Raw genomic sequence first — 23,343 nt, forward strand, 5'->3', positions numbered from 1 at the left:
GTTATACACCTGAATCTAATGTCATGTGCCATTTACATCTCAATTTAAAAAAAAATTATCATTACTTTCTCAGATGTGATAATGGTGTTTCTGTTTAGAAGAAACGAATACTAAAATCTTCACTGGTGAGACAATGTGAATAAAAGCCCCCCTGAAAGGGGGGAGTAAGGAAAGGGGGTCCCTGAGAGGCCGTGAGTCATGGAAGCTGGGCAGTGGTGGCGGGGTCCTTGCTCTCTTCTTTTCATGCTCGGGATATCAGAAATACTCCATGACAACACATCACCATTTTTATTAAAAACGAATGTTGTGAATTATCAGTGGAACAACAGTACTCTGAAGCTTGGGGTCCTGGGTCTCCCTGATGCTTGTCTCATGCAAGTTTCCTTTCTTAGGTGGCTGGGGGCTGGACACACTCCCGAACTGACCTGGGGGTTTCGGGAGCTATTTAGAGAGCTATTTAGAAAGGCTCTCTAAATAGCTGCCAAAAGTTAAATTCACCCAAAGATTTGTACACTATTGTTGGTAGCAACTTTATTCATAACAGCCAAAAATTAACAACCCAAATGTCCATTGAGATGTGACTGGATAAGCAAAGCAACACACTGACCTATACCTTACCACGAGGAGCTTTGGGAACACGCTGTGGGAAAGCAGCCAGACAGGGAGCATGTGCCGGGCAACTGCACTGCTGTGTTGCTCACACAAGGGAAATCTCTTCCGTAGGGACAAAAAGCAGTGGTTCCCTAAAATTCATATGGAACCACAAAAGACCCCGAATAGCCAAAGCGATCCTGAGAAGGAAGAATAAAGCAGGGGGGATCTTGCTCCCCAACTTCAAACTCTACTACAAAGCCACAGTAATAAAGACAATTTGGTACCGGCACAAGAACAGATGCACAGAACAGTGGAACAGAATAGAGACTCCAGATATTAACCCCAAACATATATGGTTAATTAATATACAATAAAGGAGCCTTGGCCATACAATGAGGAAATGACAGCCTCTTCAACAGTTGGTGTTGGCAAAACTGGACAGCTACATGTAAGAGAATGAAACTGGATCACTGTCTAACCCCATACACAAAAGTAAACTTGAAATGGAACAAAGACCTGAATGTAAGCCATGAAACCATAAAACTCTTAGAAAAAAACACAGGCAAAAATCTCTTAGACATAAACATGAGTAACTTCTTCCCCGGGCATGGGAAACAAAAGCAAAAATCAACATGTGGGACTACATCAAACCAAAAAGCTTCTGTACAGCAAAGGACACCATCAGTAGAACAAAAAGGTATCCTACAGTATGGGAGAATATATTCATAAATGACATATCTAATAAGGGGTTGAGATCCAAAATATATAAAGAGCTCATGCACCTCAACAAACAAAAAGCAAATAATCCAATTAAAAAATGGGCAGAGGAGCTACACAGACAGTTCTCCAAAGAAGAAATTCAGATGGCCAACAGGCACATGAAAAGATGCTCCACATCGCTAATCACCAGATAAATGCAAATTAAAACCACAATGAGATATCACCTCACATCAGTTAGGATGGCCACCATCTAACAGACAAACAACAAATGTTGGCGAGGTTGTGGAGAAAGGCAAACCCTCCTACACTGCTGGTGGGAATGTAAACTAGTTCAACCATTGTGGAAAGCAATATGGACGTTCCTCAAAAAACTAAAAATAGAAATACCATTTGACCCAGTAATTCCACTCCTAGGAATTTATCCTAAGAATGCAGGAGCCCAGTTTGAAAAAGACATAAGCATCCCTATGTTTACTGCAGCACTATTTACAATAGCCAAGAAAACGGAAGCAGCCTAAGTGTCCATCAGTAGATGAATGGATAAAGGTGTGGTACATATACACTATGAAATATTATTCAGCCATAAGAAGAAAACAAATCCTACCATTTGCAACAACATGGATGGAGCTAGAGAGTATTATGCTCAGTGAAATAAGCCAGGTGGAGAAAGACAAGTACCAAATGATTTCACTCATCTGTGGAGTATAAGAACAAAGAAAAACTGAAGGAACAAAACAGCAACAGACTCACAGAACCCAAGAATGGACTAACAGTTACCAAAGGGAAAGGGACTGGGGAGGATGGGAGGGAAGGGAGGCGTAAAGGGCGAAAAGGGGCATTACTATTAGCAGACATAATGTGTGTGGGGGTGGCACGGGGAGGGCTGTACAACACAGAGAAGACAAGTAGTGACTCTATAGCATCTTACTATGCTGATGGACAGTGACTGTAATGGGGTTTGTGGGGGGGACTTGATAATGGGGGTGGGGGGAAGTCTAGTATCCATAATGTTGCTCATGTAATTGTACATTAATGATAAAAATAAAAAAAGGCAGTGGTTCCCTGGGCTGGGCTGGGAACTGACAACAGAGGATGCTGGGAGACAGGGATGTTTTGGGCCTTTATTATCATGGTGCCGCAGTTACCTGGGGGCACTCACCTGTAAAACTCACGAACCTGTACACTTAAAAATGGGCTCAATATACAACATGCAAATTATATTCAATATAATAGACTAAAAATACCTTCAGTGAATGGTACTCTTAAGATTTGTGTACTTCATTTAAATGTCTATTTTACTCCCTCCCCCACCCCCAAACACAGTATGTTTAGCTCTAGTTCAGTACATAAAGGCAGGAATGTGAAGGCGTCGAGGGGCTGGAAGGCGCAGTGCCCGCCCACACAGCATGCCCTGTGCATGGGCAGAGGGGCAGCTATGCAACACTCAAGTGTGACAGAGTGTCCACCACTGCAGAACCCAGGGACTGGGCACTGGTCATTCACTGTGCAGTTATTTCCACTTTGCTGTAGGTTTAAATTCTCATAATAAAATGCTAGGAAAACCACAGAACAGAGATGCATACACTCTCATTTTCAGCAGACATGCTGGGGTGTTGGCCTGCTCCAAACCTAAATGACAGTTTTCTTTTAAATCATTCTGACTGGTAAAATAACAAGGACACACTACCCCTGTGCAGCAGTACAGTTCAAAATACTGTTCCTTTGCACTTACAGAGCCCACTGTGTGTGCAGGCAGCACAGGGGGAAGGAGGGGTCCTGGAAGGCATGACTCTTAGCAACTTGGCCTGTGTTCAAACTTGGGCAAGTAGACATCTGGCCTGCTCAGCACGGTTAGAAAAAAGTGAAAGTGCTTCAGAAACCAAGCCAGAGACCGGGCGGGAAGTGGGCTCTGCAGCAATGGAATGGAGACACCCATACACTTGGACATGCCCAAGCCACACAGGACAGACAGGTGGGAAAAGCAGCAGGCCCTGTGCCCACCTGTAGCACGCGGCCCATCCAGTGAAAGCTGTCCTCCTCGGACGTGTCGGGGCGCTGCTCGGCCACAAGGACAATCCGGTCATCGTGCAGCACCGTCACAGAGAACACAGTGATCCTGGGAGCAGGCGAGGACAAAAGTGACCACCCAGCAAAGAACAGCCTCTCACTCAAGTGGAAAACGCACGAGTGCTGGTGTTGAAAGCCTCTGACCGTGGCTGCTTGTTGGGTATTTAAAAGCAACCAGTTGCTAACCTTACTTTAACACAGCGCTTCGATTCACTAAATCAGCATGCAGAACAGAACAACCAGGCACACATCTTAAAAGAAAAATTCCCTTACAATAATGTTAAGACACACAATACGTTTCTTTGTGCAGACATCTTTGTCCAAACGTTCTAATTTTTTATCCAACTGATTAAATCTCTAAATAGTTAATCTATTCATTTTATTGTGATTGATAAGATTGGACTTGTTTCTCCTACAATCTTAATTTCTTCAGAATTTCAACGTCTTTCCTTTTCTCTGTACTGCCTTTGTTTTGAGTCAGTATCTTCTTCCCTTATGAGAAAAGCAGCCGGTGTCCCATCAAGCTACCATTCTAATTCTGGGCCATTAGGGATGCACCTTCTGTGCTTGGCCATGGCCGGTGCACGCACACACACTCTTCTACATAACAAACCTTTACCCAGTATTCTCCTTACTTTTATACATTTTGCAGCATTTCCTGAATCCTTTTGTGACAAAACTTCTGAAATTTCAAACCCAAGAATATTTTTATTACAACTGCCCAAGTAGGTGACACCTCAGATGAACATAACATCTAAGTTTAAAGCTCCTTTTAAGAACTTAGAAGCACACTGCGCTGTCCTGCCCATGCCCTGGCCCCAGTGCCGGCAGGCGTGGTGCACTGGCTGGGCTCCTCTCGCCCAGAGGCACTGCCAAACACGCCCTGTGGACTCTCCTTAAGGCTGGAGACCCTAGCCCCAGGTCTGAGGGGTGCCCCTCTGAGGGTGCTATCCGTGCCCGCTCTTCCTCTCTCCTCATCCCTTTTCTTTTCCACTTTCTATCTCTTTGCCTCTGATTGGCTCGGCGGTGCTGTACTGCATGTATTCTCTTCATTCATCCCTTGTGTCCTTTGTCTAAACAACCATTCTGTCATGATTTCCTGACCTCACTTCATGCTGCCAATACTCTGACATTCTCTCCCGGAGGCACATGCTCCCTCCATCAGCTGTTTCTGTTTTGAGGCACTGCGGTCCTCAAGCTCTTCCCTGGTGGGGACGGGCAGGCCACCCTGTCCACCTGCAGATGCAGCCCATCCCCCTGCCCCTCACTCAGGCCGGCGCTGCCTCACCAGGTGCCAGTGGCCATGAGAGGAGGTGGTCTCCCTGGCCCATCCCTGAAGTGGTGTGGGCCACCCTGATATTCATCCCTGTTGGCACCGGTACTACAGTGTCCCCGATTCTGCTGAGAGTACATCATGCTGTCCTGAGCATGCCAGGCTGCATGCCCCCACGGGCCTGCCCCGCTGGCTTCTCCCGGGCAGCTCCCTGTCCCCCTGACCTGGGGAAAGGGTCAGCAGCCCTTGCGGACCCTCCGCTCAGCAGAATCCCCTAATGGTTTAAGGTATTCAAAGGCACAGTCTGTCCAGACCCTAGTTTGATTAACAAAATCAGCCTTTGAGGAAAATGAACTTAAAAATGCAGTCCACTGAGTAGGCCAATGAGGACAAGGGGTCACTTCCTCCAGGAAAAACTGCTCAGGAGCCGAAGGGGCCAGAGAGGACCTCCCTCCTCACCCCAAGCCACCCGGGGCCCCGGCCAGAGTCTGCTTGACGGAAACAAGACTCTTCAGAGCGTTTGCCCAACGCACCTGGGAAGCTGATGGTTCCTATAACAGGAGCAAGGCGGTGTACCCTGCGCGTCTTGCTAGACCTCAGCAGAAAAGAGACTCAGCCTTCAGTGATTTCAGAGAAGTGGTACTTCTGCTTCAGCTTGCATGCCTGCGGCTACTAGGAAGCTGACCCCGGCGCTGTCACACATTGTGCCCTGTGGCTGTCTGTCCCTGGTCCCTCTGCCCAAATGCACATCTGCACCCATCCTCTTTAAGAGCTGCAGGTGGCAAGGACACAACTCCAGGGTCCAAGGAGCAAATGTCGTCCTCTCTGTGCAGTTTTTCTGGTGAGCAGTAAGATTCTGGAACTTTCAGGGGGAAGGGACCTAAAGCCACAGCACAGGGCCCCCAGCGCATCACCTGCCTCTGTAGACAAACTTCATGGGCTCCACAGCCAGTGCAGTGGCCACAATGTCATCCGCGTTGTGCCTGCGAACTCCGACCACCATCAGCCCATCCAGCTTGCCCACGACAAAGACCAGGTCATCCTGCAGGCGAGGACACTGGTCAGGGATCAGACAGGCAGGCAGGCCCGTGGGTTCGCCCTGCCACAAGGAGCAGACAGCACACGGAAGCTGAGCAGCTCCCAGACAGGGTCCACATGCCCACAGACACAGGGAAACTGTGGGAGGAAGGGTCCCACAGCCCACAGGTGGGCTGGGGTGGGCGAGAGGGTGTCCATGGAGAAGCCAGAGGAAGGTCAGAGGTGGGTGATAAGTAATCGGAATGCTGCCGGGCCACCGTCAGGGCTCCCTGACACAGTTCCAGTGACGCTCTGGGCTCACAGTGCTGCCGTAGGGCAGCAGCCCCTCCCCTGAATCACAAGCCCATCTAGAGGCTCTGGTACTGGCAGCAGGACATACTCACAGGCCCAATGAAGCCCAGCAGCCCTGTCCTGGTGAAGGACCTGTCGGAGACGGGCACTCCTTCTGCTGTGACCGGGACGGTCTGCACAGAGCAGAGGGGAACAGTCAGGCCACGGTCCACAGATAAGAATCGACTGGTTGATAAGACCGAGTAAGCAGGCAGGAGAGGCCAACACGCATGTTGCCAGCCATGCAGGGTGTGGTTCCCTGGAGGACAGACACTGCCCAAGGGCCTCTGCTAGCTGACAAGACCCATCTTGGGCTCCCACACCCAGGAGGGTCTTCCTGAGGCCTGTGCCCTTCCTTCTCTCCTTATGTCTGTGTTCCCAGTGCCTGGCCTAGAATGGGCCCTCACTGGGCTTATCCTGGCAATCCACCAACTCAAGCATGCAGGGCGTTGGCTTCCATGGGCTACCTCACCTCCCATCAGGGCTGCAGACCCTATAAGAGTGGGCACCTAGGAGGTCGGCCTGCCCAAGGGCTGTGCTCACCGGGTGCGTCCAGCCCACTGCTGCACTGCACTTGTGGAGCTGAATCTCAACACAAAGGTCAGGGAAAGCACGAACCTCAAAGATGTTCTTTGTGATTCCAGGCAGTCCATAGTATGCTGCACCAGTTGCGATGGAATTGACACATATTTCTCCAACTTCATCAGTTTTACAAAGATAAGGGGTACCTTCTACCTTCACTACACATACATTAGCTAAAAAGAGAAAATACCCTCAAAATCATAAATGAAAAATACATTTGTAGTTAGGGAAACAAAACACCCCTAATGAGTTTTATGATATTACATGCACTCCGCCCAGGCAGCAGCCTTTCTATCTCACTGTAGTGTATAAGCAATGTGAGCCGATGAGAAGCACAGTGCACCCTTCATGTAATGGGCCTGACAACAGACCGTTCACTCTCTGACACGTGGGTGCTGACTCCTCCTCCCACATCACCCTCCTGAACCTGCGTGAGATACTGGCTGGGCCGCCTGCCTCCCGCCCATCTGCTTTGGAGGCTGGTTCCTGCTCCTGTGCCGCTGGTCCGTCCTCCCAAAGTGGCCTCCCACCTGACGCTTGGCCTGTTGCCTGCCCCTGGGCACTGGGGACGTGGCCTGACTGCTCACTGCAGCCGCAGGCCAACCAGACCTGCCACAGAGCAGGCATACAGGAATAGTCCTGGCAGCAGTGTGAAACACACACTAGAATGTGAGCTCATTAAATAAAACTAGGTCTCTCAGTGATGAAATTATAACCTTTGGCCACCTAGACACAGTCCTTCCTTAACCTGTTCTTGAGTTTCCTCTAACATACTATTGCCAGAGACAGTGAGCCAGGGGGCAGGGTGGAGGAGCAGTCCCTCCTTCCTTCCTGTGTATTCACAAATCATCAAACCCTCAGCAGAGGGAATGCTGGTCATGTTCAACTAAAGTGGGTGGTGTGCTGACCATGCAGGTGGCACTCGACTCACACCTAGACACTCACCACATGCATTTACAACAATGTCAGACCTGATTTAAATCACAAAGAGGCACAGAAGTCCACAAACCCACTTCATATCATGGTAAATGCAAACTGTGGGACTACAACAGTGGAAGGTTGTCCATCTGGTGAAAACATACAGCATCAGCCCTCACCAAGGCCATCACATCTGCGACTGCTCCGGCTAACAGGTACCCACCTAGGGAAGCACCGTGCACACACGCCCACCTGAGGGGAGTGCACTGTGCACACGCACACACCGGGGGGGCCCCGTGCACACACGCACATCTCGGGGGCATGCTTTGGGAACACACACACACACACACACACAGTCGATCCTGGTCCCTGTTTTACTAATGAAAGAAAATGAGCATGACCGTGACAGTACCTTATGTTTTCACTTACTCAATATTGTGCCAATCTTTTAAAGAGTCACATGTGCCCTCCTCATAACAACTAAAAATAAGACTATTCTTTATTCTTTGTAAAAATGTTTTGTCCTCACATTGAAGAATACTATAGCACCAATGGTTCCTCATTTTTGGTAGAACTATAGGAAAAAAATATAATTGCTATTGCTACTTAAAATTTAGATGTCCAGTCTTGTTCTTGAGGCCCCACTCCAGGCATGTCCTGTCAACAAGGCCACGCCTGGAAGGCAGAGCCGCCCACACAAGGCGGGACCCAGGGCAGCCTGCAGTCCCTGCCGTCTCGCCACAGTCAGGGAGGCTTGGGAGCAGGGTGACCGACTCAGATGGGAAGCTGCCTCTGGAAGCCACCAGGGTGCATCAGACAGCTGCCAGGGGGCCCCAGAAGGGGAGCATGGTGAGGAGGGAAGCTGTGGCAGCTGTGGGGTCACTACGCTGAGGGGAGGGGTGACCCTGGATGCCCTGGTGGTTCTCAGAGAACCTCTACCTGGTGTCACTCTGTGGAGTGTTTGTGGGAAGACTGCTCCATCGCCCACTCGTCGCAGCACTGCCGCAGGGCTGGCAGGGAGACCCCCAACTACTCACATGACATTCAGGCCCCTGGGCCTGATGCACAGGGTGGCCCGTGGCCCTTTCTACAGTGCAGAGGAATCCCCTGAAGCCTTTAAAGTTGTGCTTCTAATGTTAACATGCACCTGTCGTGACTCCCAGAAACGACCTGTCATCAAACTATGTACAGACACCTGTGAGGGTAGACGCCTCGACACATGTGAGGCATGGGCACAGTGAGGCGGGAAGGGAGAGCACTGCCACCATTTTCCAGGTCACAGGTCTTTAACCCTTGTATTTCAGCTCTGCTTTAAACTCAATACAAATAGGGGCAAAAGCTGAAAAAATATGTCACAAATTTAAATCTTAATTTACACGGAAAACCATTTTTAAGGACCCTTTAACTTGTGTGCTTCCAGAACCAGAAAAGCCTGGAGTGCCCCCGACTCTCATCAGGACGAGACTCCTTCAGGTCCCATCCCTTACCTCCGGGCATCACCTGACCCACGTCCTGAACTGTCAGGACCGACAGCTTTTCTTCAGTATCCACTCTGATTACGCCGTGACTGAGGCCGTTCATTGACAGGACAGCTTTTCTTGGAGGAGGTCCTCCCAGGTCAGGCGGCCTGCAGATAAGTCAGGCAAGCTGGCAAGGAGACCGAGTCTGCAGGAGGAGGCACCCACGGCCCCGTGTGCAGGACGAGCCACTGCTCTGCTTGGGTCTGCAGGCTTGTGAGTGGCAGGCATGTTCCTAAGGACACCACACACGGCCTCACCCGACAGAAGACAGAGGACATGGTATTGGACTTCCAGGGGGTCATGAAAGGGCACTTGGCTTCTACCTGCCTGTCCTGTAGGCTCACCTGGAGCCCTGGGCAGCCAGGTATGCAGAATGACATGCCATGCAGAAGCCCAGGCCAGGACACTCCGAAAGACCCAGAGGAGAGGCCCTGGGGCTGTGCACAGGAAGAAATGCCTGGCAGCCCTTGCCTGATCCAGTCCAGAGACCATACGGCTGCGCACCAGAACCACCTAGCGGAGCCCCCCCAGCTCCTGACCACAGAAAGAAAGGAGGATAAAAATCACTGCTGCTGTTCGAGACCCAAGTCTGGGAGAGATTGGTTACACGGTGGTAACTGGGACACAGAAACGAAGGACAGTGTCGTCTCCAGGAAGGGAAGGGTCAAAACATCACATAGAGCAAAGGAATAAATATTTATGGTTTGTGAAGGACAAAGATGCTATTTCTTAATGCTAAGTTATTTAAAATTTTGGATTAATACTTGCATATATGAAAGCATATACCATTTGTAATTATATGAACATAATACAAGATCACAACTGAGACTAATTTTCTAACAGTTGAGATGAGGTAGAAGGTCAGCACCGAGGACACCCTGACCTGCAAGCACATGGCCCTGTCCCGGGGCGGCGCTCAGGGGCGGCTGTTGACAAGGCCCCCGAGACAGGCAAGAGATGACCCAGGCAGGAAAGAGCTGGGATATGCCCCTGTGGTGGTCTGGGGAGGGCACGGGGTGTCGGGGAGCACAGGGAGACCAGGAGCCTTTCTTTTCTGGGGCTCCCAACACCCAGGTGAGGCGGCCACAAGAGCTGCTGGGGCTGCGGGGTGCTGGGCCCCAGGCCAGGGAGCCTCTCCAGGAAGAGCAGTGTCCCAAGGGCAGACCCCATCCATGGCAGTGGGGCCCTGTGGGTACTGGCCACCCCACCTGGGACAGGGAAGAACACCTGGGCTGTAGCTTCTGCTACGGCTGAAGACAAGACGGCGAGGGCTTCCTGGACGAGCAGCACTCAGAGAGCAAGCCCACGTGCCTGAGGAACCAGAGATCATGGTCCCAGAAGTTGCAACACAATTCGCAGTGCACACCCAGGCTCACATGGGGCACATGGCCAGCAAGGGCTGAGGAGCACGGCCAGGGGCCACCCCAGTACTACACAAACACTCCTGCGAGGCTGGAATGGGGTCAGGCTCCACTTCATGACTTCTACTGCTCAGAACAAATGCGTCAAGTTGATACTACATCTGTGGACTTCAGCGTTAAGAGTGAAGAATTACGCATCCACCAGACACAGCAAGTAGTTAAGTTACCTGCGAATGGCAACTGTCAGCGCCTCAGGAGAACTGGCACAGGGGCAGATGACCTCCGGCCTCAGCCCTCTGGACTGGAAGACGTTGAGGAACGCGTCACAGGAGGATATGGACCCTGCATGGGACAGCAGGACAAAGGGGTAACGGGAGGCTGGCAGGGGCGGGCCTCAGCTGCCGAATGCTGGGCCCACAGGCCCTGGAGGCTGCACGTGCCAACCCTCCTATCATCTCACTTTTAAACCATCAGCGTGCAGAGCCCTGTCACAACACAGGGAGGCAATAGCCTTATGGACCAGGGGCCATCTCCATGAAAAAGATGATATATTTTCAAAACACTGTAAGTGAGGGGAATGCCTCAGAGGAAGCCTGCTTCTGTCCTGGCTCACAGCCAGCCGGCCGCAGCGTGGACCACCCCTCCTAGGTCCAGCCAGCAGGAGGTGCCCGAGGCTCTCACGTCATCAGGGATGTGCGAGCACCCCACGGAGCTGCCGACCCTGCCACGACTCCCCTGCAGGGGCCACCCACACTCTGTCCCCAGCTGTCCCAGCCTCCCCCTGGCCACAGTTGGGGTATCATGGACATGAAGATGGCCCCCAAGAGGCTGGGCACTGCCCACTCGGGACTGCACCACGGACCTCAGGCCTGAGGCCCCAGCAGGGCCCGAGGCCAGAAGGAGCCACTCACAGGTGCCATTGTGCCCAGCCTCACACCAGCCACTGGCAGACAGCAGGGGACGAGGCAATGTGACACCTCAGTGTCACAGGGACTGGCAGGGATGAGGAGAGGTGGGGAGCAGAGGCCTTGGGGGGCTGGCCCGAGGGACATCCTGGTGGCAAAGCCTCGCAGCTGGGAGGGGGACCTCAGTGAGGGGCAAGGAGCACAGGCAAGCAAGGCCAGAGTCACCAGGGGAAGCCACAGGGCCGTGGCCATCCGACCGGGTCAGCTGGGCTTGGGGCAGGGTGGGGATGCAATGTGAGGGCCACCCTGGGGTTTCCAGGGCAGGGTCCTGGGGCCCCACTTGGAGGAAGGGAACAGGGGGCTTTAATGACAGGAACCTAGGGGGCATGGGTGTCAGGGCCACACTGGACGGGACTGGATGGAAGGCCAGCCTGTGGTCTGGGGGAGTTTCAATGCACACAGTGAATCACAGTTGCTAAGCCAACAAAAAACTCCCACTCAGTGGCTTTGTGCTGCACAGGAAGCCCCACCAAGGGTCAGTGAGGCTCCCCAGAGGACGACCCCAGTCAGCAGCCACACTCAGGCCCCGCCAGACGCTGGGGTGTGCACAGCATGCCTGGGACCTTCTGCCGGGACAACGGGGCTGGCCAGGCACACCAGCAACTGAGCCAGTGAGGTGAGGGTACAAGGCCAGACAGAGGGAGGCTCAGACAAGGCTCCCAGCCCACATCTACATTCTGGGCACTTCTTAACAAAGACGACTCATCCAAGCATGTACCTTGACCAACTGTGTTAAAATCACTTTTAAATTCAGGGCCCTAATGCACATGCATGGGATATGCCAATGGGTCACTAGCAAGAGACGATCTGCTACAGAACCTTTAGGTCACTTATAGTCACACGACTATGGTGCCGTTTCTGGCCATGCTCCATCTCCGGCTCAGTCCTCTAGCGAGTTTGGCTTGTGGAGCCCTTAATCAGACGGCCTTACTCACATGGGTTAGCTCCGTCGGCCACAATCAGCATGCGCAGGGAGCTGAGGCTGACATCCCTCTGACCTCGCTGAGCCAGGAGAGACCAGTGCATGTCACGGGACTTCACCAGTGCGGCCCGGGCTGCAGGGGAGGGGCACAGATACGGCCCAGGTCACGGCAAGGCAGCACCTTCACACCTTGCAGACATGTGTGGTACTGCACCCAACACGCGGTGCACGCACGAGGGCAGATGCATGCAGACCTGTGTTCCAGGCCCCAGGCTCTCTGCAGCATGTCTCATGGGCAGCTTCACATACCCTGACCTGTCTTACCTAACAAACAACCCTGAGGCCTTATGTTGATGCAGTAAATGCAGGTCCTTTCTCAACTTTAACTTTCTCTGGGAAGCTCCATCCATATCTGCTTCTTCTGTCTCCTACTGTCCCTCCCCAAGCTGCTAATCACACCACGGTGTGGCCGGGCCTGCTGTGTGCAGGAAGCCTCCGGGATGTGAGATGTGCTGGGAGGACCCCAGGGCATAAACGAATGGCGTCAGCTGTGCCTTGACTAGTGTGTGGCACCTGCCAAGTCTCCCACAGGCTTCAGTTTTCCTCCATAAAATGGGATAAACAGAGACAGCTACCACTGCAAGGTCACTCTGACAACAGCAGCAGAGCACACGCTCCATGCCCGCACCCAAGAGCTGGCACTAACTAGTATCAGCGAAGGTAGACCAGTCAGGACAGGAGCCTGGGACAGTTAACGGGGACAGGAGTTAGTGAAGGTGCCCTGGAGCTCCACAGGCCCATGCAGGTGTGGTCCCTCAGGACGCATGGGAAAAAGGTAGGGGGCAGGGTGGGAGGGCTCTGTGTCCAGGCTGCTCATTTGCATCAACAGATCTGCTACTGGTGGGATGGGAAAAGCCCGTCCTTCAAATGAGAACCACCCCAAACACTAAGAATCAGGAGAACTGATGCAAGTGGATGGAAGTATCAAGACTATAAATCAAGGAGCCAATGGTCCTTGCAGAAAAAAGCCGTCACTGAGCAGCCCTCACCTACCAGGCCTTGCACACACGGTGAGGCCTCGCGACAGCCTGTGGCCGGTATCCTTCTCAGGACCACATGGACGTGTCACACACAGACTGCAGGGTTCCTCAGTCCCCTGTGCAGCTCTGCATGCTGGCCTGTTTTTTTCTTAATCAACAAAGATAAATTCAAAGAGCCCCCTTTAATGAAGGACGAATCAAGTGAGGATGCTACTTCCTGGTACCTTTATACGAGCACACTTTCTGAATCCAGGAGAGTGGGTTCACCTTCATTAGTGCGTACGGGATGCTGATCACATGCATCCTGTTCAGGACGCTCTGGAAGAAACACCAGTGCTCAGGGCAGGCCTCACCCAGAGGCCAGAGAACAGAGAACGAGCCCGGCCAGGAAAGGCACAGGTGTCTGCATTGCTCTCACAGGCTCTCCTGGTTCAGGTAAGGCCAATCCCACCACCTCCAAGGGCCTGCTGTCGTCTACTGATCTGAGACATCAGAAACCCCTCGCTCCAACAGTCAGACTGTTTAGCACGCAACACTCACTGTGAACACTCCATGCCACAGACCAGCGTCCCTTTTGAAATCCAGCACATTCGTTAACGTTTCAGCTGAAAGTGGACAAAGATGGTTAAACCGCTGAGTGACCCTTTTCGCAAGTCACATGAATTTTTATAGCAACTCTGAGATGAGTACATCATCCACGTATAGCATTTCCAATACCATGCACCAATCAATTGTTTGGGTCTATCAGTTCAGAATCACATAGACATAAAAGAGGCCACATGACTTTGAATCGAGCAGAGAACTGTGCTGACGCCAGGTTTGACGAGGCCCGGCGAGCCGGCTCGTGTTTCAGCCAGATGTGGGGCCAGGAGCCCCTGGGTCCTGGCCTCTCGGCTCTCCCGGCCCCCCATCCGTCGCCCCAAGGCTGGCGTCCAGCAGCTTCAGGCAGCACCACCTGTGCCTGGGCACTGCCCTTCAGGACCCTGCTTCTCTCCTGCCCATTTTCTCTTCCAGAGGATGACGCTGGTGTGCTGCAGGGTCGGGAGTGGGTGGGAGTCCCGGGGCAGCCTGGCCTTGCTGTGTGCTGAGCACCCAGCCCTGTCCTCTGTGGGACCTGGCTCCAAGCTGCGCAGGGCAGACGGCAGAGCCTGGGGCTCTGAGCAAATCTGGCCCCTCCCAAGGCCACAGTGGCTGGCACACTGCGCAGGACACCCAGTAAGAAGTCTGGCTTGTGTGCCAGGAAGCCCTGGTACATTTCAAGTGAGATACTGTGCACATAACCCCTTTGATAGCCAAAGGGCCCTAACCATGGCCCACAGGTTCAAGATTACCACTGGATCCAAAGAGAAAGGAAATCATGGGACTTGGTTTAATCTAATTTCTTAAAAACTGTTCAGGCCCTTGAACCATGTGAAATCCTTTTCCAAATTGCCACTGAAGTGTGCCTTCAGCTACCCTTTCTTTTTAAACACCCACATTTTAGATATTTAAACATACTATTCAATTTGCTTTCTAGTTTATTCAATTCCAGTATTGCAATAAGAAAACTGTCATGTATCCATTTTTGTAGTTTTAAAAATAAATATCTGATTTTTAAAAGTAAATGGGAGGCCAACTGTAAGTTTCCAAGAGATAATGTATGACCATAAAGATTCCATTTGTACATCTGCATGCATGACAGCTTAAGCCAAAACCACAGTCACAGAAAACAGCAATATGAAAGTGTGTCCTGATTAATGTATGTGCCATGTTTTTAATGCAAAATACACTGCCCCTCAGCTATGTCAGAGACTGAACCAACCCACTGGGCATAGATGAACTGCTGGTAGATATATTTCACATTCCATCAAATCAACACATGTGAATTTATTGAAAAGAACCCTGAGAAGGGTTGCCTGGGTGACTTGATAGTACTCATCCAACACGGGCACAAGGAGGCCCAGCCTGGACCAGAGGGCAGGTCCTGTACAGGGCTGAGTCTGATGCACAGTGACAGCTTCCAGGACCCCCCACACCTTTACCTTCGGAGTAGCCGCATGCCTGGGTCAGAGCTTGGCACTGCGCCAGCAGGGACGTGTGGGACACTGTCACCCCCACTGTGCTGCCTTCTTTGCTGGTCTTATACTGAAAGGTTTCAAGAAGTAAATCTGTTATGTGATGTTTCTGAGGCCACAGCAGATGAGCTGTGGGTCGTCTCTTTTACTCAGTCCTGGCATGCACTTCACATGGCACCCTGGCCCGAGGTGACACCCCCAGATGAAGTTGGGGCACGTCCTGGGGCTGGAGCCTGAGGGCAACAGTGCAAACAAGCTCCCTCATAAATGCCCACAGCCCTGGAGCCAGTAAGGGAGATTAGCTGAGTGGAACCTCAGAGGGTCTGAGGTAGTTTCCATGACACTTTATGTTCTGGGATGAAGATAAAACATACAAAGTGTAAGTCTGTAATGTAAAAAAAAGCTTTCACTCTTAGGAAAACCAAGACCCAAGCCCATGAAGCCCACTTTAGCATGCTGAGTCACAGAAGGTTGGTACCTCGATGTAGGCGGTCCCAGCCCCTGCACCCTGGGCCGACGGGTGCCAGTCCTTCGGGGGCTTAGTCAGATGCTTCCCATCAATCACCAGCCAGGCAAGGGGGGGCCAACCTGTGAGGATGCAGACAGAGGACATGGCACAGGTGACTCAGGGCCCAGCTGTCCAGTCCAGTACACAGCCCGGCCACTAGCTCCTGAATGCCTGAAACAGGAGTCACAGCCTCATTTATTTTGAAAGTATAATTTGAAATTATACTTAATTTCACAGGTGTCTCTGGCCAGCGGCTGCCATACTGGACAGGTAGGTCTAGATCCTGAGTCAGGGGAGGATTCATTTTGCTGCAGACCCTTTAGCCTCTATAGGGTGTAACTGCTAGAAAGCACCTCGGAGTGGCTTGACGAGGGCAGCAGCGATGCTGACCCCCCTTTCCCTGCGGGCCCACCTTTGAAAGTCGCCACCTCTCCAGTCTGTGCCTTGGGTAGGCCCTTCTGACAAGCATCCGTGGTCAGGGCCAGGGCAACGCCACAGCTGCCCAGCAGAAACCCGACCTGCTGGCTGCCAGCATCCTGAGGAGGGACACAGCAAGGTGCTCAGGGAGCTGCCACACAGGGCCCTGCCACACAGGGCCCTCTGTGCTCTGGCCCACGCTCACAAGGCAGAGGCCTTTTCTTTCACCCCTCTTAAAACTTCCAGAACAATCCAATCCCAAATGTATATGGTACATTTTCATGAAAATGAAATATAATTATATTTAAATTAGAATATATATTTTTGCAGTGAAAGATAAAGTTCTAGATAATGGGCTAATTTCTCCAAGATTTTTCTTGCAAATTATATTCAGCAGCATTTTAATAAACTCCAAAAATAATGGCATGGAAATTTCCAATTGAATTGTGTAGAAATTTACAGATTAATATTTGGAGGCCTGACCTTTAATAGTATTATTTCCCTACAGAAATGCACACTGCCTTTCAGGAAAGTCTTTTATATACATTCCTCAGTAAAGTTCTGTCATTTTCCTCTGGTAAGCTTAACAAGTCTTTAGTTTTTTTCCTAAGAATGCCTGTATTCAAATTTCTGTTCATCATATACATTATTCTTTTGATATACTGGCTTTATTTGCAAACTTTACTTTTAGATTCATGAATACTTCTTGCTGGCAATGCTCACATTAGCAACTGCCTAAACTCTGGGATAATATAGGAAACTTATTTTTCTAAAATACATGGTTTTTATATATAAAAAAATTTTAATTATTTTTTTCAATAATCAGACTATTGATATTTATACCTAAAATGTACTAGCGACCTGGAACACCATCAAGTCCCCAACATTAAATATTTGTAATAAAAACTGCATGCTGCTAAATAAGCAAACAGAAACGTACGAGAATTTCCATCTTATACTCAACACTATCCCTATGAGATAAGATTTATTTATCTCCAAGAAATGAAAATTATTATTGATAAACAAGTACCCAAGAATCTAAAAGTAAAGTTTGCAAATAAATCCAGTATATCGCAAGGATAACATATGATGAACAGATATTCGAATACAGGGATTCTTGGAAGAAAAAATTTTTCAAGATTTTTTCAAAATCTTGTCAAATTCCAAATTTCATTTTGGGAAAATAAAATTTTTTTCCCAAAAATGTGCATCATTTCTGTTGGGAAATTCAAATAGGTGCTGTAACAGCTCCATCTATAGCTTCTAAAAGTTTCTCTCACCAACAAAATACACAAAGAAGAGTATGTGCAGACAATCTAGTATCTCTGAATTCCTGGCCGGCCTACATTCCTCTTCTGTCCAAAGCAGACACCTTCCTGCCTGAACGCCCCCTGGGATGAGGAAGACACCAGAACTGACGTAAAACCTCCGAGCAGCACCGGGGACCCAGCCCCCTTCGCTACCTTTCTGGTCAGCGGCACTTCTACGGGGACAGGAACCAGCTCTGCCAGCAGACACCCGTAGAACGCGACCATGAACATCACCGGGTCACTGTTCGGGAACACCAGCGCCACCTACAGCAGCACAAAGAAAGACCATGGATTCTACTTGGGAAGGATTCAGTCATCTCAACTTTTAGAACTTCTGATCAGATAAAATTCAGACATTTTAGGTCATCCTATGGCTTTTCAAATTTGGTCCAGAAAATACAATTTGGGGGTCAATTCTTGCCCCTTAAATTTCCTCAGCCATATAACTTTCAATAAATAGTTTCCACGCTGAGGGCTTCACTCCAACATGCCGCAGAACAATTTAACATCCCCATGTGAAGGCAGCCCAGTGGGGTCTGGCCGTGGGATGCGAGTCCAGCCCCATCCACGCTGGCTGACCCGGCAGCAGCACCTCGAGGGGGAGGCCCCCCGCCCCCACCGGTCAGTCAGGGCGAGAACAGCTGACCAACAAGGAATCAAATTCTATTTGAGATATCTTCCAAAAGGAAACTCTGGACAGCAGAGTCCTAACTGCACAGATCTGCACTCAAGACCTGAACATACTAGCAGGGAAGGGTGGTGGGCATAGGACGGCTCAGCGGAGGGCCCCTAGCTGCTCCCTCCCCCTGAGTCCCCACAGGAAGCCCACCTTTATTCCCACCTGGTCACCATGCTGCCACTCTTTAAATTATATGCATGATTTGATTTATCTAAATATTTTATTTTTACCAAAAAAACTCTAAAACACAGAATTTAAAATAACACACATTACTAATGAAAAGTACTCCATGATCCTCTCTTCCCCATTCCACAAGGCAACCACTTTTAAAATATTTTACATCTTCCTTTTGCTATTTAATCTCATCTTTTAAAATATCATGCTTATACTGCTATATTTTATTTTTGAAGATATTTAGGTATCAATTTTACTTCCTGTTATTTAGTTGACTATTTAGCCCTCAGCATTCCTCCCCTGTCTCTTCTCTTATCATCCCAATTTCCATCTGTTACAATATCTGGCTAAATTAAATGCTATTCATGGACTAACATTTTCATAAGCCCCAAATATTGTAGTAGGTGTGCTTGAAACCGTAAGTCCAAACAGTATTTGAGTAGACTGTTAACACAGGGCCTTTGAGAAGACAAAACAATGGATGGCTAACTAATTACCCTCTACTTCGTAAGACAATGCTTAAGCTTTACCTATTTTCTTTACTTGAGGTCTGGGAATCAAGTTTCTGACAAGCTCATCTGCTGAGAAGGGCAAAGCTCTCTTTCAAAAGTTGATGTTAACAGTTATTACAGAACTGTGACCTATAGCCTTGAGACTAGATGTCTGGTATAAAAAGTATGTCTTTAGGAAATTCATGATAAAGAATTGTATTTGTTCGCTTTTATAAGCATATTGTTAAAGGAGGATGGACTTGCTGCCCATCTGTAATGAACTCACTGTGACTTTGTCAATCTTTTTATAATCAACCTAAACATGTTGCTTCTCTTCCAAGTTAAGTATCTGGAAGACTGTGTACTTGCGAGAATTTTTTTCAAGAAAAATCAATTAGTAATTCTCAGATTCATTTAAAGCACAACACATCAGAAGGCATCAATTCTGTACTACTTACACCTTTACAGCCAAGTTCACATTCCCTTTCTTTCTGATGGTAATAGTTGCTGCCATTCCCACCTGTTTTGCTTTCTAGGTAGCTACTGGCCAATTTGTTCTAGAATGATCCACCAGATGTATCAAAAACCTATCAGTAGCATCTTCCGAATCAGCAGTCAGGTGCACTCATGTGTTCCAGCTGCTGACAAGTCCTGCCCCAACCTTGGGGCCTCTCTCCCCCTAGCCCCGTCCGGCCTGCTCCTCAGTCCCCTGCTGGTGGTCACCCGGGAATGCCTGACCCCACTCACTCATCGGGCTGAAGCACATCCTCTAGGAACATCCCAAAAAAACTGGAGTCCAATTTTTTTGAGACCTGCATGTCTCAGAATGGTTACACCACCCTCACATTTATTCAATCAGCAGGAATAGAACTGCAGGTGAAAATCGTATTTCCTCTCAACTATCCCAGCATCGCTCTGGTGCCATCTGGTGTGGTACCTGGTGAGCCCCAAGGCCAGCCTGGTTGCTGACCTCGGCGCACACCTCTGGGTGCTGGGAGGGGCCTTTCTGGGGCTGGTCTCACACAGCGGTGGGGCTGTGCTGCAGCACAGATCCCGCCACAGGCCCTTCCCCTCGGCACTGAAGGTTCTCCAGCTCCAGGGTCTCACACTGTTGTCACTTAAGGCTTTCTACTCCTGGCTCTCTGTCCTCCTTCTGGGGCTCCCAGCCATCAGGTGCTGGGCCTTCGTGACCAAGCCTAACAGCACTACTTTCCTTCCCACTTCCTGTCTCCTGGTCTCCCTACTGGCGTCTTTTTCTTGATTTACATCTTAGATCTCCAGGGATATTAATACTGGTATTCTAAAAGTTTGTTTCCTGCTCAAGCCTGTCCATCTCCTCTCCCCATCTCCTTCCCCATGTTTTCCTTCCTTCCCCTGGCTGTTTCCTTCCACGTGGGGTCTCCCTCTCTAAGTGCCTTTGCTCACTGGTTCATACCAAAGAGGGAGGCATTCTGAATCACTGCCACTCTGTATCAGCTGTTGGCTTACAGGCCCACTGTGGGTGACCTGACAACAGGCACCTCTATGCCAGGGGATTGTCCTGAGAAGCAGGTTGACTGTCACCACCTTCTTCTGTCTCCCATCCTGTGCCTCTGGGATCCCTGGGTTACTCAAGTCAGCCTCCGTTTGCCTAGAGCACTGCTGTCCCAAGAACGTTCTACAGGATGGAAATATTCTCTCTAAGCTACCAAACATGGTAGCTACAAGCCGTATGTGGATACTAAGCCCTTGAAATATGGCTCATGCAACAGGAACATAAGTTTTTACTTTACTTAATTGTGGTTAATTTAAAGTCCCATAAGGCTCCTGCCAATGACACTGGGCACTTGTCCAAGGAAGCCGCCTCTTGCCCTCCTCTGCCTTCCACTCTAGCAGGCAGGTAGGAGGAGTGGGCTGGCCACATGGAACAGGTGAGAAGATGGACATAAAAAACACAGAGAATATCAGAGCAAGGTCTGTGTTTCCTCATAAAACCTAAGACTGGGAATATTTATTAACAGCTAATTTTATTAAAATCAACATATGTGAAGTCAGAGAAAAGAGGCTGCCTCTGGCTGGGCATGACATCACAAGAACTGTTACATCACACGGCGGGGCTGGCGCTGGTGTTCACAGCACCACCTTTAAACCCTGTGCTGATGCTGTAAGTCAACCAACTGATAGAATGCTGACTTCAATGAGACACGTTTGGAGGGCTCTGTTGGCTCGCTCCCGTAAAGTGACATTCTAGTTACTTACTCTGTCTCCAGGCTTAAGGAGTGGTTCATTCTTACTAGTCAGTTTATTAAGTAGAGTATAAGCTAGTTTTAAACTCCGACTCCAAAGTTTGCCTAAAATAAAATAAAAATACTAAGCAATGTAAAATTTAAGAAACTAATAATTAACATTTAATGTAACAATCATAACACCCCATAACATATTATTACTCTATTACTGGAAATTCAGGTACTTTCCAACTGGTAACTATTTTGCACATTACTGTAATGAACATCATAGTTTTCTCTTAAAAACAACTTACAGATTTATTTTTCTTAATAAAAAAAACAGGATTTCATTATAGAAAATTTAGAATATAGAAAAGCCAGCAGAAAGAAGTTAGCATTCTTTCTGCTATGTATGTATATATATATATACACATACACAAATACAAACACATATATACATTTATATATAATTTTCAAGAAATGGGATTGTACTTTGTTCTACATTTTAAAATCAACATTGATTGTGAATGCATTTTCATGCCATTAAATACCAATTACACCCTTTGTAAGAACAACATATATATGTATGTAACCCACTAAACCCTTCACCATGAGGTGGGCCAAGTCTCCATCCCACTTAGAGAAGCCAGTCAGCCCTGAGTTATGGATTTGTAACTCCTGTAAGACTCCTGTAATTCCTGTAAGATCACTTCAATTGAACTTAAAAGGACAAAAGCATATCAACATACTGAATCAGTCATCTAAAAATAAGGCCCTAGTACAGATGGCCAACAGGCACATGGGAAGATGTTCAACATCACTCATCATCAGGGAAATGTATGCCACACCACAGGGTGATATCATTGCACACCAGGTAGAATGGTCACTGTCCAGAAGACAAGAAATAACAAGTATTGGCAAGAATGTGGAAAAAAGGGCTCTTACACTGCTGGTAGGCATGTAAGTTGGTGCAGTCACTGTGGAAAGCAGTATGGAGGTTCCTCAAAAAACTAAAAATAGAAATACCATTTGACCCAGGAGTTCCACTCCTAGGACTTTTACCTGAAGAAAACAAGGTCACAGATTCAAAAAGACATACGCACTCCTATGTTTATTGCAGCATTATTTACTATAGCTAAGACATGAAAGCATCAGTAGTGTCCACCAGTAGATGAATGGATAAAGAAGATGGGGTACATATACACAATGGAATGCTATTCAGCCATAAGAAGAAAACAAATCCTACCATTTGCAACAACATGGATGGAGCTAGAGAGTATTATGCTCAGTGAAATAAGCCAGGCGGAGAAAGGCAAATGATTTTACTCATCTGTGGAGTATAAGAACAAAGCAAAACTGAAGCAACAAGACAGCAGCAGACTCACAGAACCCAAGAAAGGACCAGTGGTTACCAAAGGGAAAGGGGGTGGGGAGGGTAGGTGGGGAGGGATGGAGAAGGGGATTGAGGGGCATTACGATTAGCACACATAATACAGGAGGTCACGGGGAGGCAGTATAGCACAAAGAAGACTAGTGACTCTACAGCATCTTGCTATGCTGATGGACAGTGACTGCAATGGGGGGGGGGGGAATAGATAAAATGGGTGAATGTAGTAACCATAATATTGCTCATGTGAAACCTTCATAAGATTGTGTATTAATGACACCTTAATTTAAAAAAAAAGTGTAAGTACAAAAAAAAATGGAGAAGCCAGTCAGAAGGATGTCTGGGTAGCCAGTTCTGAGCCGTCAGCTGCTGGGCTGGTGCATGTGGACCTCATGACCCAGCCCTTAGCCCATGAGGTCCTGCCCACCACGCCTCCTGTGTGCGGTGTCTATGTACAGAGCCCAGCCCTAGTGAGCACTCAGCAATGGAGAGCTTCATTTAGGGAAACAGGAGCAGACACAAAGGGCAGGTAGGGAGGACTGAAGGTGTCTGGAAGGCACACAGAAACAGGGGTGATAATGGAGGAGGAAGAAAGAAAAACCTGAGTCTACCCCCAAAACTGGGAACAGCTTAGACATTCACCCTATGCAATGTACCAAAGGAATAACAATAAAGTAATTTAGCCTCTTTCAAATTCCTGTGGTGTAATCACATGCAGTTTGAGCAGTCAGTCCTCCGGAAAAATGCTCAAATTTCAATGTAAACAATATTAAACTCAGGGGCAATGTT

General features: G+C 49.0%; 1 protein-coding gene across 22 annotated transcripts in view; it reads right to left on the reverse strand.

Moving 5' to 3' along the window:
* Positions 1 to 23,343, reverse strand: part of DIP2A (disco interacting protein 2 homolog A) — a 123,714-nt gene that overhangs the window by 25,253 nt on the left and 75,118 nt on the right. For 20 of the 22 annotated variants that reach the window (XR_005062772.2, XR_005062774.2, XR_005062773.2 and 17 more), the window contains 14 exons: positions 21,202 to 21,293; positions 17,773 to 17,883; positions 16,305 to 16,428; positions 15,863 to 15,972; positions 15,352 to 15,454; positions 13,871 to 13,935; positions 13,555 to 13,648; positions 12,304 to 12,423; positions 10,631 to 10,745; positions 9,010 to 9,149; positions 6,641 to 6,777; positions 6,076 to 6,156; positions 5,569 to 5,696; positions 3,316 to 3,430 (listed from right to left, as the gene is read on the reverse strand). Coding sequence is in view for 15 of the 22 variants with exons in the window: in XM_073231178.1 (XP_073087279.1) it covers positions 3,316 to 3,430; positions 5,569 to 5,696; positions 6,076 to 6,156; positions 6,641 to 6,777; positions 9,010 to 9,149; positions 10,631 to 10,745; positions 12,304 to 12,423; positions 13,555 to 13,648; positions 13,871 to 13,935; positions 15,352 to 15,454; positions 15,863 to 15,972; positions 16,305 to 16,428; positions 17,773 to 17,883; positions 21,202 to 21,293 (1,535 nt within the window). In the remaining 7 variants the exon portion in view is untranslated. The remainder of the gene's footprint in view (positions 1 to 3,315; positions 3,431 to 5,568; positions 5,697 to 6,075; positions 6,157 to 6,640; positions 6,778 to 9,009; positions 9,150 to 10,630; positions 10,746 to 12,303; positions 12,424 to 13,554; positions 13,649 to 13,870; positions 13,936 to 15,351; positions 15,455 to 15,862; positions 15,973 to 16,304; positions 16,429 to 17,772; positions 17,884 to 21,201; positions 21,294 to 23,343) is intronic. The other 2 variants (XR_005062779.2, XR_005062780.2) reach the window with 1 other exon arrangement.

This window comes from Manis javanica, chromosome 3 (genome assembly GCF_040802235.1).
Source record: "Manis javanica isolate MJ-LG chromosome 3, MJ_LKY, whole genome shotgun sequence".
Classification (NCBI taxonomy): Eukaryota; Metazoa; Chordata; class Mammalia; order Pholidota; family Manidae; genus Manis; species Manis javanica.